Source organism: Castanea sativa, chromosome 8 (genome assembly GCF_040712315.1).
Source record: "Castanea sativa cultivar Marrone di Chiusa Pesio chromosome 8, ASM4071231v1".
NCBI lineage: Eukaryota > Viridiplantae > Streptophyta > Magnoliopsida > Fagales > Fagaceae > Castanea > Castanea sativa.
Window position 1 is genome coordinate 26,371,041 of NC_134020.1, and position 17,075 is coordinate 26,388,115.

Genomic DNA, 17,075 nt, shown 5'->3' on the forward strand with positions numbered 1-17,075 from the left:
AAAGAAAAAAAAAAAAAAAAACACCAACAAAGCTACCTCATATTCTATCTTCCGCTTTAAAAAAAAAGCTACAATCCCTATAGTTATAAAAGCTTTTTGGCATTTTTGAAGTGAACTTTTTCTTTGCAAAAATATCCCATTTCCAACATCCCTAAAAGCAAAAAGCAAAAATTAAAATCCAAACAAGTCTCTCTTGACGTTATCGAGTCACAGCAAAAGTCAAGCCTCCAGCCACCTTAAAAAGCAGAAGCAAAACAACAATACTTAAGAAAAAAAAAAATTCTATGATTCCAAAGAATCTCACCTTTTGATACGCTTACCGCTTTGACAACGCTCTCTCTCTCTCTCTCTCCGTGTCTGCTGCCGGGCTCTCCGGAGAGAAATGGAGCTATTGCAGCCATCGCACCCACCTCATCACGGCATAGGCACCAACACCTTGTACGGGTTCCCTTCTTCCGGGTCTAACTTCGGGTACGGGTTTCACCCGGAGATGAGCTCACAACCTCAGCTTCCAAATATTCTAGAGGAAGCAGGAGATCATAGAGAAGAAGAAGAAGAAGCAAGAGATCATGAAAAAGTACATGTGGCGGTCGGTAAGTCTATGGAGCGAGCTGTGGCTTTGCTTCAATGGTCTTGCAAGCACTTTAGGGACCAAGAAATTTGTGTTCTTCATGTTCATCAGCCATCTCATCAGATTCCTACACTTTGTAAGTCTCTTTGACTTGCTTCTTCATTGTTTTTCGTCAATGGGTCTCTGAATTTTGTGTTGGATTTTCAAATGTTTGACAGAAATTCTTGTGGGTGCGTTTGGTTTATGTTTTAGAAATTGTGGGGTTTGATTGAAATTCTTGTGCTGTGTGTAATTGTTTTAACTTTTAAGTATATGGGTGCGTTTAACTCAGGTTTTTGAGCTTTTGCTGAATTTAAAAATGTTCCTTGAAATTCTGATATATTTGTGGGGGAATTTTAGTTAGGGTATACTTTGTTGAGGATATGTCAGTTAAGTTTGCATAAAAAGTTTTTGCTTTGTCAAGTGGGTGTTAAAAAAAAAACAGTAGTAATAATTAATAACGAAGATATGAGATGTGATTACTTTCCTTTTCTTTTCTGAGATTTTGTTAGTACACTGGCTGAGATATTATGTTTTGTGCAAATTTGGATGAAGATTGAGATTCATCATATCAATTTCTTTTACTTTCCGTCATTGTCTTAGCATCTTGAGTAAGCTAAATTGTTTTTTTGAATCACAAATTTCGTGCAGTGGGAAAATTACCGGCAAGTCAAGCAAGTGGTGAAGTAGTGGCTGCGTATAGAAAGGAGGAATGGGCACAGACAGTGAAGCTCTTAGAATCTTACGTGAGCCTTTGCAATGCAGAAAAGGTGTTTATCTCTCTGTGCTTACTGTTATTGTAATTAATGATTTTATGCAGTTTCCATGCAGAAATTTAATTTGATTGGAATCATCTGTATTGTGATTGTTCCATCAACTCTTTGTGATTCTTCTTTTTTCACCACTTCTCTTTGCAGTCTACCATCATAAAAGTGTATAGCCTTCTGTGTATGAGGCAAAATTAGCTTTATAATAATTTGAGTTTTCTTGGAGTTTGATGAAGCAGTAATACTCTTGATGTTGATTGTTAGTGTCAAAAGTTGCTGCATTAATCTAAATTTTGTTTCTCAAGTTGTGGTTTTTCCTTGGTATATGCTTTTCCTGGATGAAAGTAGAAGTGGAGTTAATGCCAAGTTAGAAATTTGGCAAGACGCACTAGAATCTAAAGGGTTTCAATTAAGTAGGTTTAAAACAAAGCACAGAGAATGTAAATTTAGTAAAAGTAAAAACATAGAAAAATCAGCAGTAAGATTGGACGGTCAGGAGATACAAAAGAGCGAGATTTTCAAAATCAATAATTCATAAAGATAGAGAGATTTAGAGGGTGTGAATCATAGGATAAACGTATTCATAAAATAAACGTAACTAAAAATATTAAGATGGATAAGTAGAAATACACCAAATGAAAGGATTCAAAATGAAGAAATCCTCTTAAAGATAGGGGTTTCCCCTATTGATGAAAAGATGAGGGAGAGTTGCTTGAGATGGTTTGGTCATATTCAAAGGTGAGTGATTAATACACCGATAAGAAAGAGTGAGTTGATTTGAGGGAACAAAAAAAAAAGGTAAGAATCAAAAAATAACATTAGTGGAAGAAATAAAAAGGACAAATCAATTAAGAGAGTAACAAAGTGTATAATTTCAGATAGAATATAATGAAGGAAAAGAATACATGTGGCAGACCCTAACTAATCTATTTAGGATCTATAGCCAACCCCAAAAATTTGGGACTAAGGCTTCGTTGTTGTTATTGCATGTATTCCAATCATAATGAAAGTCAAATTTTAGGATAGTGGTTCAGAGCAGTTTTAAATAAGATGTGTTTGGATTTCAAAAATTAATTTCCAAGCCATGTAGTGAGCAATAGTTGGAGAATTTGCTAAATCATGGGCAGTTGGCAGTTATAATTTGATTGGTTTTCAATTATAAAGCATGTTAAGCATTCCTTTAAAATGTGCCAATATTTTTACGAATTTTAGTTTTTTTGCCTTTTTTTTTTAGGCATTTGTAAACTGGACACCAAAGAGGGCTACTCCAATTATAGTAGTAACGATAATTTAGTAGGAAAGTTTATCCAAAAAGAGAAAGCTCAAAAAAAGACAATCTATGCCAAAGTTTTGATTTCATACTTTACTGTATTGGCTGGTACTATCGAAAATTTTTATACTGGTTACTAAACAGTTACAGTTAAGCCATCCTGAAACATTTCAATTTTAATTACTGGCCTATTTCAGCTTGTACCAGTTATTCTGGTGTGTTTTTGTGGTTCTGGCCTGTAATACAATCTGGGACTGCACATATTTCATATCTGCTACAGTGCTAATTCTTTTCTTCTTTCTCCTCTCTCCGCTAATGACATACCTTCTTCTTCTTCTTCTTCTTCTTCTTTGTTTTCTTCTTCTTGGTCTTTTCTGACTTTCTCCCATAGGTCATCTGTAATCATTTTTACACTTTTCATCCTTAAAGTTTGAGATTGTTCATTTTGGTCCACCAAGTTTGATTATGTTTTCCAAATGGTCCTTTTTATCTTTGTGATTGATCTGGCCATTAAGTGCCAACAAAATGATGCAGTTTCCTCTCTCTGTTAGTGGATATATTAGTCGCGAAGATGGACAAAAGGGAATTTTAAAAACATAATCCAACGTGGTGGACCAAAATAAAAAATCTCAAACTAAAAAAAATAAAAATGAAAACAATTCCAAACTTTAAGTCGAAAGTGTAATTAAGTATCATTTTTATTATAAAGTTAGATACCAAGATTGATTAGGGCCACATGGTCATTATTTTATTGGGCTAGCATATTGGGCTGGGAATGGGTTTGCATTTATAAGGACTCTTAAAATTTCATGTTTTCTAACTTCTAACCATATATATATATAGAAATGGCCTTTGCTATGGCATTGACAGCTTTGCTCTATACTCTACAGTTTTTTAGTTGTAACCCTCCTCATTTTATATGGTCAGTTCTATCTTCTGCATTTCCAAAAATGAGAATTTCTTAATAACTGAAACTGATGTGAAATTATAAATTCTTAGGTCAAGAATATTTGATTTTCTTTCCTTACTGAGTCAATTATTTACTGGACTCATCTTGCTTACTTTATAGGTGAAAGCAAGCTTTGTTACAATAGAAGCTGACCAAGTTCAGAAAGGAATTGTAGATCTGGTGAACGTAAATGGTATTAGGAAGCTTGTGATGGGGGCTGTGCCTGAAACGTAAGTGGTCCATCTGTCATATCATTGTCCTCTATGGAACTCTAATTATCATATTTTCTAATCTTCTAAATGATATATATATATATATATATATATAGTTTTTTAGAGCTACACATATATAGTTTTGGTGTGTGTATTACTCAGATTATAGTAACAGATTTTTTTTCCCTAAAAAAAAATGTTCAACTTGGATTCTTTTGCTTTTTCATACCATACAAACAAACGTGGGCATGTTAGAGATGCGACTTACCAGAACGTATTAGTGAGTTTCTTTTCTGTTTTCTCAACAGTTGCTCTTCTGTACACTGGGATTTCTCTATACTCTGTTCCCATGTGTTGTGTCCTTTTCATTATAGTTTCTGCTAGTTGGCTGGTTGAAATTGTGTGTGTGTGAGTGTATTCTGTTCTTCCATTCTAACGGTTTTGAACAGTTGCGTGAAGGTGAAAAAGAGCTCCAGAAAGGCAAATTATGCTGCCAAAAATGCTCCCTCATTCTGTGAAATATGGTTTGTCAAGAAAGGGAAACATATGTGGACGAGAGAAGCTTCTGAAGTCCCAAATGCTTTGTCTCCATCTAGTCAACCTGAGATTACAACTGCAGAAACTTTGAGATCCAAATCTTTTCAATACAGTAAAAGTAATGCAATCCATCCAGAATGTGTTTCATTCTTTTCTGGTAAATTTACACATTTTGCTGGAAGCAGCAATTATGTTCATGTTGAAGAGCCTTCATTGCCCGTCTTATCCCACTTCCCTCACAATCTCCAGAGTTCATTTTCTCCACCATCTACAAGCACCAGTTTTGAAAATAGTTCTCCTGAGAGAATGGTCTCTGCAATTTCTGATCCAAGGGTTGAGGAAATGAGCTTGTATGACCTGCTAACAGAAGCCAAGATAGAAGCTGAGGCATCAATGAATGAGGTGTTTTCAGAAATAATGAAGCGTAAAAAATTGGAAATGGAAGCTATTGAAGCTATCAGCAAGGTAAGCATGAGCTTGATGTCCATTCTTCATTGTAGGGATTTGCAATTTACAATATCACGGTTCCTAAGAGTTACGGTGGCAAAATAGATTTTGGGAAAGGCTTTTAGTTTATAGCGTGTGATAAAATAAACTATGAATGTGTTCATTTTCCTGTTATTTACAAACATAATTATGTTCCTTTTTAGTATAAGAAATTGAAAACTGTACTGATTTTTGCTTGGTGTGAAGTATAAAGTTCCATCTATTACGTCTTTTAAAGCATTACTTGAAAAGAATAGGAAAAGAACAAAAGATTATAATAATATTTACATGCTCGCATGATTTTTTTTTTTTTTTTGGGGGGGGGGGGGTGTCCATAGCCCGTTGGGTCCATGGGATACAATTGGACCTATCCAAACTAACAACATGGATTCTGGCAAGTGAGAAAAATTGTGCCGCAAACTTTCTAGGACAAGAATACGCTAGGATTTTATCACTTATTTAAAGGTTTGGCAGTGCATTCAAATGATGATGAAAATATACACTACAAATAATAACCTGTTATTGACTTAGAATCTTGTGAGTCATCTTTCAACCTCAGATTTTTTTATGTCCTCAGATCAAAGTCTTTGAATCTGCCCATGCACATGAAGTTAAGCTGAGGAAGGAGGGTGAGGATGCACTGAGAACAACAATACAAGAACAAGAAAAGGTATTGGAAGAAAGAGAACAAGTAACTAGAGAGCTACAAAGAACCATGAGAAATGTTGCTCTTCTAGATAGTCGTGCACAGGAAGCAAACCGTAGGTGTGATGAAGCAGTTGGAGAACTAAATTTGATTCAGGCATCCATTTCAACTCTACGGCAGGAGAAGCAGAGGATCCGTCATCAGAAAACGGAAGCCCTGCGCTGGCTTGAAAGGTGGAGACGTGGACAAGCTGGAGCTACTAACTGCAATGGGCTCATTGGCTTTGTTGATGAATTGCCTGAGTTAGCAGTATTTTCATTGTCAGATCTGCAAACTGCTTCATGCAATTTTTCTGAGAGCTTCAAGCTTGGGCAGGGAGGATATGGTTCTGTTTACAAGGGGGAAATGTTGGGTAGAACTGTTGCTATAAGGAAGTTCAACCCTCATAGCATGCAAGGACCATCAGAGTTTCAACAAGAGGTAAAGCTCCTTTTCTCTCCTCTCTCTATTTCGCTCTACTAAAATAGTTATTGAGACTCTTGTAGACTTTTAAAACTTAGGGATGCTTTTATGCATTATGTTGAACTACCATGCAAGCTTAAGTGTTGATTTGATTCATTTGAACTTTCAAATAGATACGGTGCCTCCAATTTCTAATGCCATACTGCGCTTTTTGTGCTCTATTCCCTATTTTTTCTACAACTTTCTGTTGAAGGTTTATAAGTAAGTTGCCTCCTCCCATAGTTTTCTTTTCTCATAGAGAACTCCCTCTTTATTAAAGGGGTGGAGTTTATTATCAGAGAGGCAACTATAGGGGATTTCCAAATACTTTGAGACTTAAGTGGTTCTAAGTATCTATGCCACACCACACTGCTGGGGCTGATGATAAACCTTTTAAAATTTCAGGGCCAATATGTATAATGTGTCAGTTTGCCAGGTTGTTAAAATACTGCTTTAAATATCTGGATAAGCTGTGTGTGCCACAGGGGTGTGTGTACAAGAAAAGGCCTCTCAATTGGACTCCCCTGTATGGATCCTTCTAAATACCTACTTTTTCTTTTCCAGATTATCCAAATGAGTGTTATGAGATGTGTGATCATGTGTCCATGAACTTTATTCTAAGAAACAAATAAATTAAGCTAGATGCCCCCCTGAAGGAAAAAACTAGGGCAACATTTAGCAGTGAGTTGGTACTTATATTTTTCTTACTTTGTTTAGATGCCTACTGTCTAGTATACCATACCTTTCATTCTTTTTGAAATAACCTTTGTTTTTGTGCATGCAGGTTCAAGTTCTTGGAAAACTCCAGCATCCTCATCTGGTGACGTTGCTTGGTGCATGCCCAGAAGCCTGGTCTCTTGTATATGAGTACTTGCCCAATGGGAGCCTCCAAAACCACCTTTTCCGAAAAAGCAATAATCCTCCCTTGCTATGGAATACCCGAACACGTATCATTGCTGAAATCTCTAGTGCCCTTTGCTTCTTGCACTCTTCCCAACCAGAAAAGATCGTCCATGGTGATCTGAAACCTGACAATGTACTCCTAGATGCTGATCTAAGCTGCAAGATATGTGAGTTTGGGATTTGCAGGCTAGTAACTGAGGAGAACCTTCATTGCCCCAGTTTCCGCCGGAGCACGGAGCCCAAGGGTGCTTTTACGTATACAGATCCCGAGTTTCAGAGAATTGGAGTGCTGACACCCAAATCTGACATTTACTCCTTTGGGCTGATCATTCTGCAGCTACTCACAGGAAGGCTTCCAGCTGGGTTGGCAGCTGAGGTGCGTAAGGCAGATTCCTGTGGGAAATTGTCATCAATTTTGGATTCATCAGCAGGAGAATGGCCTACATTTGTGGCAAGGCGGTTGGTAGACCTGGGACTGCAATGTTGTCAATTGAGCGGCAGGGATAGACCAGAAATGACACCTTCTCTAGTGAGGGAACTAGAGCAGTTGCATGTCTCCGAAGAGCGACCAGTGCCATCTTATTTCTTGTGCCCTATACTTCAGGTAATTGATGCTTCTCATGTAGAACTTGAGTTGAGGAATGGTACCAATATAGTAATTAGTGATGGACCTTTATATTTATGTTGGCTGATGAACCAATAAGCTGAGGCTGAAAGACAAAGCTGCTTTTTTTTTTTTTTTAAATGATTAAAAAAAGGTAAACATGACAGACTCTAACACCTAATCTGAAAGGACCCATGAGCTCACCCTTATTTATAATTGGAGGAACAAGCTGGAACTCCAAGCTTGGTTGCCAAAGCCTAGATGTACTGGGGCTCGACAGTCAACTTGCCTGGGTCTTGAATATAGGGTGCTGTAGCCTTAGACATGTTTTCAATCACCTTATGATGCTTATCAATCGGAGTTAGTGTAAATAGCTTTGCAAAATCTGAACCAAGCAAGATTCTTGGTCGGCCAAGAAAACTACTAGTGTACAGGTAGTGCTCAAGCTCAACTTGGGCTTAAAATAGGGTTCAACCATGCTGAGCTAAGCTGTGCTTTACTTGGCTAGTTTATTGTCTCGTGAGTGCAGAGTTCCACCAAGAGAATGATTATTTAAATCCTACAACTCCATGAAAGCTAAAAAGTCAAACTGCCATGGGTTGAAGATATAATTAGAAAGAAAAGCATCCCCAACAACATATTGTTCACATTGGACACATTATAAAAATCCCATATGGGACTCATGAGTCTCAAGGAGAACTCTATAAAATGGATGACTTGGATCTGCCCATTGCAGGAAGTGTTGAGACAAATATTACACGTGTATACAACAACTAAATCTTAGTCCTGAAACTTTGGGATCAATTAAGGATATTCAAAATGACTAATCATAGTCTTTTCAACCATTTTATCCTATTAAAAATCACTCTTTTTCATCTCCTTAATTAACATGTTTTTCTTTCTTTTTCCCTATTACTTATACTAATGTTATTTTAGGTATTCTTTTACCATTTTTTGCTCCCTCGACTTAAATAAAATCATTCTTCCTCACTAGTGCCTTAGTTGCTCTCCTTTTACATATAACCTAACAATCTCAATTCTCAAGTGACACCCCCTTATCTTTTCATTAATAAGGTTCTTTCGTAAACCCTAATTCTGATTGACATATGAAACCTTAATTTTAATTGACACAAGAAACCTAATTTTTGAATTGCGAAAGTACCCTTGTCTTTAGAAAATTAAATAACCATACTAATAAACCTCATAAATTGCTAAGACCTAAAATAAAATGCAATTGGCTAATAAAAAATATAATTGACTCCAAAATTAAATAAACTAAATTGAAATAGATATCTCTCTGCACTTTCCGCACCAAGTACCATAGAGCATAGTTGGTCTTATATCAGTCTTATAAAACGTGTGGCTTACATGTGTAATGGGTTGCTTTCAGGAAATAATGCATGACCCGCAGGTGGCAGCAGATGGGTTCACTTACGAAGGGGAAGCATTGCGTGGATGGTTGGAAAATGGGCATGATACTTCTCCCATGACCAATCTGAAATTAAGTCACTTGCATCTTACTCCTAATAATGCTCTGAGGCTTGCTATACAGGATTGGCTTTGCAAATGTTGAGAGAACCTTTGTTAATGTTGAGAGAACCTTTGTTAATGAGTTCTAGCTCAACTGGCAATTCCTCTCCGTGTAAGTGTTAGGTGGAGAGTGAGGTTGTGCATGCAAGACCCACTAGGAGCATGTGCAACATACCAATCAAGAGAGAAAAAAAAAAAAACCTTTGTACCACTTAATATAAGTATTTATGTAGCATCTTTTATTATATTTGTTTAGTGATTCATTGTAATGCATCCCTGCTTTACCGCTGTAGATAATGTAATAAGAGTGTGGTTCCTAATGCTTTGTGTTGTTGTCTATGCAACACAATGGCCAATGAGCTAGATTCCATTTTATATATTGTGAAAGCAACCAAAATTGTGATGAGTAAACAGAATTGTATATGGAGGTGAGGTTAGATTTGTTAATCTTTTAATTGGCCAATATTTAAACTCACAAACAAAAATGTATGAAACGGCTCATTTTTGAAGTGACTTTTACATATTAGTTGATATAATTTTCAAATACAGTAGTGCTTGAAGGAGAACGTTGAAATTTTAAAAAGTATGATGAAGGCATAATAAAAGTGATGGAACTCCTTCGTATGTATAAGGAGTCCCACTAGTTTTTCGTTTTGTTGAAGAGTTAAATAATGAAAATAAAATGACTCGAGTGTTTCATTGAATTAATTAGGTCATGTAATGAGATTAATATTATGAATAAATAATCAATAGTCCCAGGGATTAAGATTTGGTTGAGAGCTGCAAAAAGCCTTGTAGTTGAATTAACACCTCTCCATGTACAAAGTGCTTGGGGGTTTAGGGGGAAAGGGTTCGAGTTGTGGGGTTAGCAGCATGTTGTAATTATCTCTCAAAAAAAAAAAAAAATTTGGCCGAGAGCCTTTGGATAGGAAAAGTTCAACCTTTTTATTTATTTATTTTTTAAAAACTTTTTTGAACCAAGGGCTGAAATTGAAGTTGACTTTCAATCCTAGGCCAATATTGGGTTCATAAATGCATTTTTAGCCTCTAAAAAAAATAAATGCATTTTTAGCAATATTTGGGGAGAGGGGTGAGGTGATGAGACTACGGTAATATCCTAATAGGATGTTTCAACAAATTTGTGTCATTTGATAGCTAGTATTACATTTAGATTGCCCATTTTGAATCAAAGGCATTATGTCTTAAATGGATTTTTAAGTTGTATTAATTTACAAAAACAACTTGAAATGTTAAGATGTAACAAATCTTAAAATGTTAAGATTAAAGCTTGGTTGTTGTTGGTGATGGTGTTATTCGTTACTAATGCAACAAGATATACAAGGAAGCAGATAAATAACCACCCTAATAAAAAATGCCATTGGGATTTCTAATAAATTTCTTATATGGACTTAGTATAGTAGTCACATCACAAATTAAACATCATGGCTAGAAATACGTTCATTTGAAAGGAAGGAGAAAATACTTATTCTTATCAAAATAGCTTGATGAGTGTTCCAAAGAGCTTAATAACTTTTTATTTTATTTTTATAAGAGTAAAACCATCACAAATTAAACATCATGGCTAAAAATCTTATCATTTGAAAGGAAGGAGAAAATGTTTACTCTTATCAAAATAGCTTGATGAGTGTTCCAAAGAACTTAATAACATTGTCTCTTTTTCACTTTACCATGCATCATAGAATTTTAACATTCCTTAAATATTATTATAGAGTACAAATATAGGGGTTTGGCTTGTGTCCATTGCATTGGAGTACTTGATGCGACATGAATACAACTCATGCCAAAAATTTACTAAATGTCAATCTCGTATACTGTCCATCAACAATGCATTGGATGAAAGTCTTGCCCCAAATATAGTACTCAAATACACAATAATCAGAACAGCCAAAGGTCAGCTAGTTAACTGATTATAGATTACAACAATATTTCAATCAAATCTTCAAAAGCAGTGAGGCTGTGGTTTGATTCTGAGTCTCATTGAAGGGATGATCTTCTTCCATGGACATCTCAATCCTGGATTCATCTTTCTTATCATCCAGAAGTGGGTTAGACTCCCCTGTGGGGTTCCATATGTGCAACTCTTCCTTGTCAGGAGCCGTATTTTCTTTGAAACTAGTCTGAGTTTCAGCCTTCTCAAGCACCTTGGTATTGCACAAACTGTCCAAAGATTTCTCATTCTCTATGTTGTTACTAGACTCAAGCATTATTACAACCTGATGGCTTTGCTGTGATCTTTGAACTTCTTTGCACAACCCTCTGTTTGAGTTTGAAAACTGGTTTTCCTGATTTTCTTGACTGTTGAACTGAGAATTAGACCTTCCAAATGTTGTGAAATATGGTGATTCTCTTAGAACACTTTCTGCTGAAGATGGCTGATGGCTAAAGCTCCCAAAACCTTGAATCCCTCTTGTTAGCTTCCGAGCTCGGTCTCTTTCTTCTTTGAGAAGAGGGCCTTTCTCAAGCAGCTTCAATATTCTTTCAGCTTTTTTTCTAACAGTGAGGCCCCAATTAAATCTGCATATATATAAGTATTTAGATCTTATTACATTACAACTATATACAGTGCTAACATAAAAGCAAAGACAGGTCGAAAAACTAAGCTAGATTTACAAACCCTTTCTCATCTATATACTGAAAGCTTTCCATTTCACTTATAACATCTTTGTCACTTCGAAACTCTCCTGCAACACTCTCTGGTCCTTGAGTCAACAAATGCTCAATTACAATCAGGGAATTATAAGAGACCCTCCAATTCTTTCTTTCAAACTTCAGGAATCTGATGCATAATTGTAAAGTCACCAATCCACATCACTGTTTCTTGCATATCAAATTGGCAAATAAGGAAGACAAAAACAAAAACAAAAAACTCTGAACCTTTTGTGCAGAATTTCTACAATTCTTGTATAATCTTCTAGTTCAAAAGCAGCCTTTGAAATTGATCCCAAGGTAGGCATGTCTGGCGCCCATGGATTTCCACTCGTAGCTTCTTCTGTCATCCTGCAAATTAAACATCAAAAGCATCATTAGAAACTAGAAAGACACCCATATCAGAAACCAAAACAAATAACTAGTTCCAACATCAAATGGTCAAACCATAAAACCAAAACCGCATGACAAAATTGTATAACTGATAACAAACTTACAACTGTGCGGTTGTGACATCTGTGAGAGCTAATCTAGCAGTCTTGATCTTCTCCTTGAAAAAGAAAGAAGCTTGCTTTTTCAATTCATGGAAAGAGGACGTGCCCATCGTGTTGCTGCTAGTGTTTTTGCTTAAGATAGACATTTCTAAATTGAACAAGATTTGGAAAGTTTTGCTAGATTATATTCTTAGAAGAGGGTAGAGTTGAAAAAACAAAAAGGCACAACTAATCCACTGATACAACAAAACCATCGCCTAATATATTAGGCTAATATCCATAATTCAAACAATGTTTTGCTTTGCAGATGTATAAGTAAGAAACAAATAAAATGACAAATTCAATGATAGTCTCCAAAATCAGGCGAAGATTTCAAAGGGAAGAAATTTTGAGTGATTTTTGGGCAGGAAAAAAAATTTGTGGGTCATTTTGGATTGATGGTGTGTAAAGATCTAATTAGTCCTTATAGTCTTCGGAGTTTAAAATTTAAGAATGATGTTATGTCAACATCTCTATAGTCAGCTTGACAGCGGATGTTTCGGTTTGAATTTGAAATGACCGATTACTAATTCCAAGTAAGTACGTTTACTTCCACGAAAATAAATTTAAAAATACGATTAGCATGTGATCCATTTTATCTTTTTATTTTATTTCATGAGAGACTCATTTTATCTCTATATATTAAGAAGATTCAGAAAATTAGATATGATTTTAAAAAAAGTCAAAAATACCCCTAATCTAATTAGATAATCTTTATTCTTAAAAAATAAAAAATTGGATTAAAATTGTAATTCAAAAAAATTTAAAAAAAAACTACTTGAGAAACTCTTTTCTCAAAAATTAACACACTCTCTATTTAATTATATCTCATACATGTTTAATACACTTTTTTTTCCCTAAGAACTATTACACACTAAACCCAGCAGTTTGCTACATTTTAAATCCTAAATTTTAGTTTCTTAAAAATTCATTCATTTGTAAAATTACATTAAACTCAATATAAAAAAAGAGTATCATCGCACGTGCTCCGCACATGATGAAGCTAGTTATTATTATTTTGGTGAGATGAAAATTTAAAATAAAAATAGTCCCAAAGTTGGAAGAAAGTGAATTGGAACCATAGACGACTCTATTGGAAATACTAAAAAGTACAAGTTGAGTTACAAGACTCTTGGTGATATTGAAGAAGTCAGATTTATACTTTTTATTGGTATTCTTAAAACAATAAATCTAGGGACAAAAATTTTCACCATTACTAATATAACCTGTTATAAGTGACGTATAATAGAAGTGATGTTCATAATGGCTTTAATTACAACTTAGTAGGATGTATTCTGTGTTTACCCACAGGACATTTGAATTGTAGCAGTGCTATTGATGTTAGTTTATGTTATTAAATATATAGGACATTAGTTTAACTAGGACATTTGAAGGTACTAAAATGATTTTTCCTTACAATTTTAATGATATTTTTTACGCCAAGTTTCTCATTACACTGCTGTTATGTATATAATTTTGAAAATCACTATTGGACACTACATATACAATATCAATTTGCTATCAGTGTCCATGAAATTCTACTAAATACAACACAAAATAAAAGAATAAATTGTTTCAATAGTATCTACTAAATTGAATGGGGATAGGTACATGGAATCGTTTAGCTTAATTGCAGTTTGTTACGTTCAAGATCTTCACATACAAAATATCTAAATAGAAACAATATAAAAAATATACTCATTAGTTCAAACAACAAAAATTTAAACAATTTAATTTGTATGAAAAGCTAGCAAAGGCAAAATCTAATTTTGATTCTAATCAAATTTTCTCTAAGCTTTGGTTTTATATATACTAGTATGTAACCAATACTTACGCATGGGAATGAAGAATCGTAGTGGTGCTATTGAATCATTGATATTAGCTTGGGTTATTATAAAAAAAAAAAGGACATAGTTTGTGTAAGTGCACAATTGCACCTGGACCCAAAAAAGGTTATGGGCTCAGGCCCAATGAGCCTTAAATAATGAAATTTGTAGAGTGTGGGTTCGAAATCTAGATTAAAGGTGCTGAGAACTTGATAACGGGTTTTTATAAGCAAACACTTGTAAACAATGAATGATAATTGCAAATGGGTCTCCTCGGACTTGAGCCGAGGACTATTTCTTTACTATTTCTCTTTCTTCCTTGAAGATTACAATTCTTAATTTCTTTCTTAGTTACCGATCCCTCTCCCTCTTTGGCCTTCACCCCCCTTAAATACTTCCTTCCCTGATACTTTTTGGACAGTAACTAGAAGTTTCAGCCCTACTGTTCAGGGGTCACTTCCCCATTAATGCGGCCAGGGAGGTAGGTGCAGAGCCTTTAATGCGGAGGTGGCAGCCTTTGCTCTTGATATTTTCTTCAACACTGGTGCATCTAGAAGGTTCAGGGTGTCCCCCTTTAACCATTAGTCTTTCCAGAGTTGCCTTGACCTTCATAATGAAGTTTTGAGTTCTCTTGGATCTGTCCGAGGAGAAGCTCGCCCTCGGCTGTATCCTTGGATCATCGACGTATGGGCCGATTCGTAGATTTTAATTCTAGAGCAGGTCGGCCCTCCATGCTACAGTCCAAAGGCCCATATGCCCACTTGGGTCCTTTTACTCCCCACAATAGCCCCTCAAAACTCTATTTTTCATCATCCGAGAAGAAAAAATAGGGTTTTGATTCAACAAGGACCTACCCCACACGTTTTGTAAATAACTGCACGTGTGGAAATCGTTTCGCGTTCCAGAGGATGCCACTTGGCGGTTTTATTTTCAAAAACGTGCGCATTTATTACTGTAAGTTACACCTTGTCCCCCACGTTCAACGGTGAGATGAGCATCCAACGGCCCTTGTTACTCCATGAAAATTTGGGCGGGACAAATGCAATTTCGAGGCCGCTTCCCGCACGTCGTGACGCTTCGGGAACCTGCGCTTTCATTTATTTCCTCAGAGGCTAATCCCATCAAAACATTAGTAATCACCTTTTGTCTGCAGAAATCCGTGGAAATTCGTACAACTTGAAATTTGTAAGTTCTTATTCCTTTTTTTCTTAACCCTTTCTCCTCAGACCCTGTCCTCGGCTCCCCTTATAACCATTCTCCCTCTTAGAACTTAGCCTTTCGTTCCTTTCCGATGGGAAAGTTAAGTGTCTAGTTGATACCGCCGCTGGAATGGAAGGTTTTAGAGGCAAATATTATATTCCCAGCGACGTAGGTCTAAAATACTGCCCGGCGGAAGCCGTGGCCGGTTCTAGGAAAACCGGAGAGGTCATCATCCCCATGGCCGCCTTCGTAGAAGGTGGGATGACTCTCCCAATGAAACCCGTAACCAGGGAGTACCTCCGCAACCACCGGTTGTGCCCCGATCAGTGCGCTCCCAACGTTTTTAGGGTCTTAGGAAGCGTTGATGCTCTAAACGAGCAAATGGGTCTGAACCTCACGTGGCATGATGTTGTCTTTATGTACGAATGCCACAAACTCACTGGAGTAGGTTATTACATCAAATCCCGCTCCAGCGTAGTTAGGTTGATCTCCTGTTTGCCCAAGTCCAATAAAGGCATGAAGGATGACTACCTCATCGTCTCTAGCAACTAGCACGACGGCCCCCACTGCCCAGTTGAGTGGGGAGATCCAGGTGCGACACCTTAGGATTTAACTTCCCCCTCCATAACTCCCTAAATCATTTAGGCATGTGCATTTGCATTTACTTGAGCGTCTAACTTTAATTTATTATATGTTCTACGAATCTGACCATGTTTGTTTATTTGGATGTTTTTCTTTGCAGATAAGCAAAACGTGCGCCCACACTTAAGCCACTGCAACGTTGCAGATTTGAATAGAGTGCTACGCTCCGAGGTGTTCGTTAGCGGAGACTTACAACTTAGGGCGGCCCACTTGATTCTGGGGTACGATCCCATCTCCTCGGACTTCTAGGAGATCGAGAACGCAATAATCGCGGGTGACCGAAGGCGTAGGAGAATTAACGTAGCCAGACCCCACTTTTTGGCCGACCACGACATCCCTAACGCCCCACACACAGTGTTGTACACACAGCCCATAGCGGCAGTTCCCCTCGCTGTGCACTCTCAGGCAATTGATGTCCCAGAGGAGCAAGTGTCTTCTTCGAACACGTTGGACGAGGAGGTAGAACAATTTCAGTTCGAGGACTCCCCACGACCTCGCGGAAACCCGTTCGTTGTTCTTTCCGACGAGGAAGAAGAAGCAGCCGAAGCCTCTGGGATAGAAGGTCTAGTGATTGTGCGTCCAGACGACAGCTCCATTGAAGAAGAGATGGACGAGCTGAAGGGCCTTATGACCGCAAGAGGCGCACGAGTGGCGAAGAAGGGGACGAGGGGGTCCCAGGTTCCCCCGGCTTTACCACCACCTCCTCCTCCTCCAGCCGAAGATCCCAAGAAGAAAAGGAAAGCGGAGGCCGAGGGGGCTGGAGGTGAAAAACAAAAGAAGATGAAACAGCCCGTGCCGGCCTAGCAGCAGAAGTTGGACAAGGGCAAAGGGCGAGCCCGCTCAGTTGAAAGCGGGGAGATCAGAGACGTGGCCGAGGTGCGCCGAGCACCAGCTACCTGGTCTCCTGACTTGAGACTGGACAGTGCGCCCATTCCCTGTCACTCCAGCATTAGGGCAGTCCAACAAGGCCACGCCCATCATTTGGCCGAGGTGTTGGAGCGTCCTCTTCTGCTGCCCAAGGACATGGAAACCTTGGAGAAGATGGGCCAGCCGCAGTTGTTCCTCTCATTAAAAAGGGGTTTAGCTCTGGTAAGTTCCACCTCGCACTCGTACTTTATATTTATTTGTAAACACTTTACCGTATTTAACCTCTTGGCAATTTTGCAGTCCATCTAAGAAGTTTTCGCGACCG

At 37.4% G+C, this 17,075-nt stretch overlaps 2 protein-coding genes across 2 annotated transcripts; one reads left to right on the plus strand and one right to left on the minus strand.

Moving 5' to 3' along the window:
• Window positions 1-267: 267 nt before the first annotated feature.
• On the plus strand, window positions 268-9,438 carry LOC142607542 (U-box domain-containing protein 33-like). The gene is made up of 7 exons (XM_075779080.1): window positions 268-707; window positions 1,262-1,380; window positions 3,717-3,826; window positions 4,258-4,810; window positions 5,409-5,957; window positions 6,763-7,485; window positions 8,876-9,438. The coding sequence occupies exons 1-7, from the start codon at window positions 383-385 to the stop codon at window positions 9,056-9,058; spliced, it is 2,562 nt and encodes an 853-aa protein (XP_075635195.1). The 5' UTR covers window positions 268-382; the 3' UTR covers window positions 9,059-9,438.
• Window positions 9,439-10,690: 1,252 nt separating this feature from the next.
• LOC142606961 (ENTH domain-containing protein C794.11c) lies at window positions 10,691-12,584 on the minus strand. The gene is made up of 4 exons (XM_075778342.1): window positions 12,180-12,584; window positions 11,911-12,033; window positions 11,651-11,812; window positions 10,691-11,550 (listed from the first exon to the last, which is right to left on the minus strand). The coding sequence occupies exons 1-4, from the start codon at window positions 12,320-12,322 to the stop codon at window positions 10,968-10,970; spliced, it is 1,011 nt and encodes a 336-aa protein (XP_075634457.1). The 5' UTR covers window positions 12,323-12,584; the 3' UTR covers window positions 10,691-10,967.
• Between the last annotated feature and the right edge of the window lie 4,491 nt (window positions 12,585-17,075).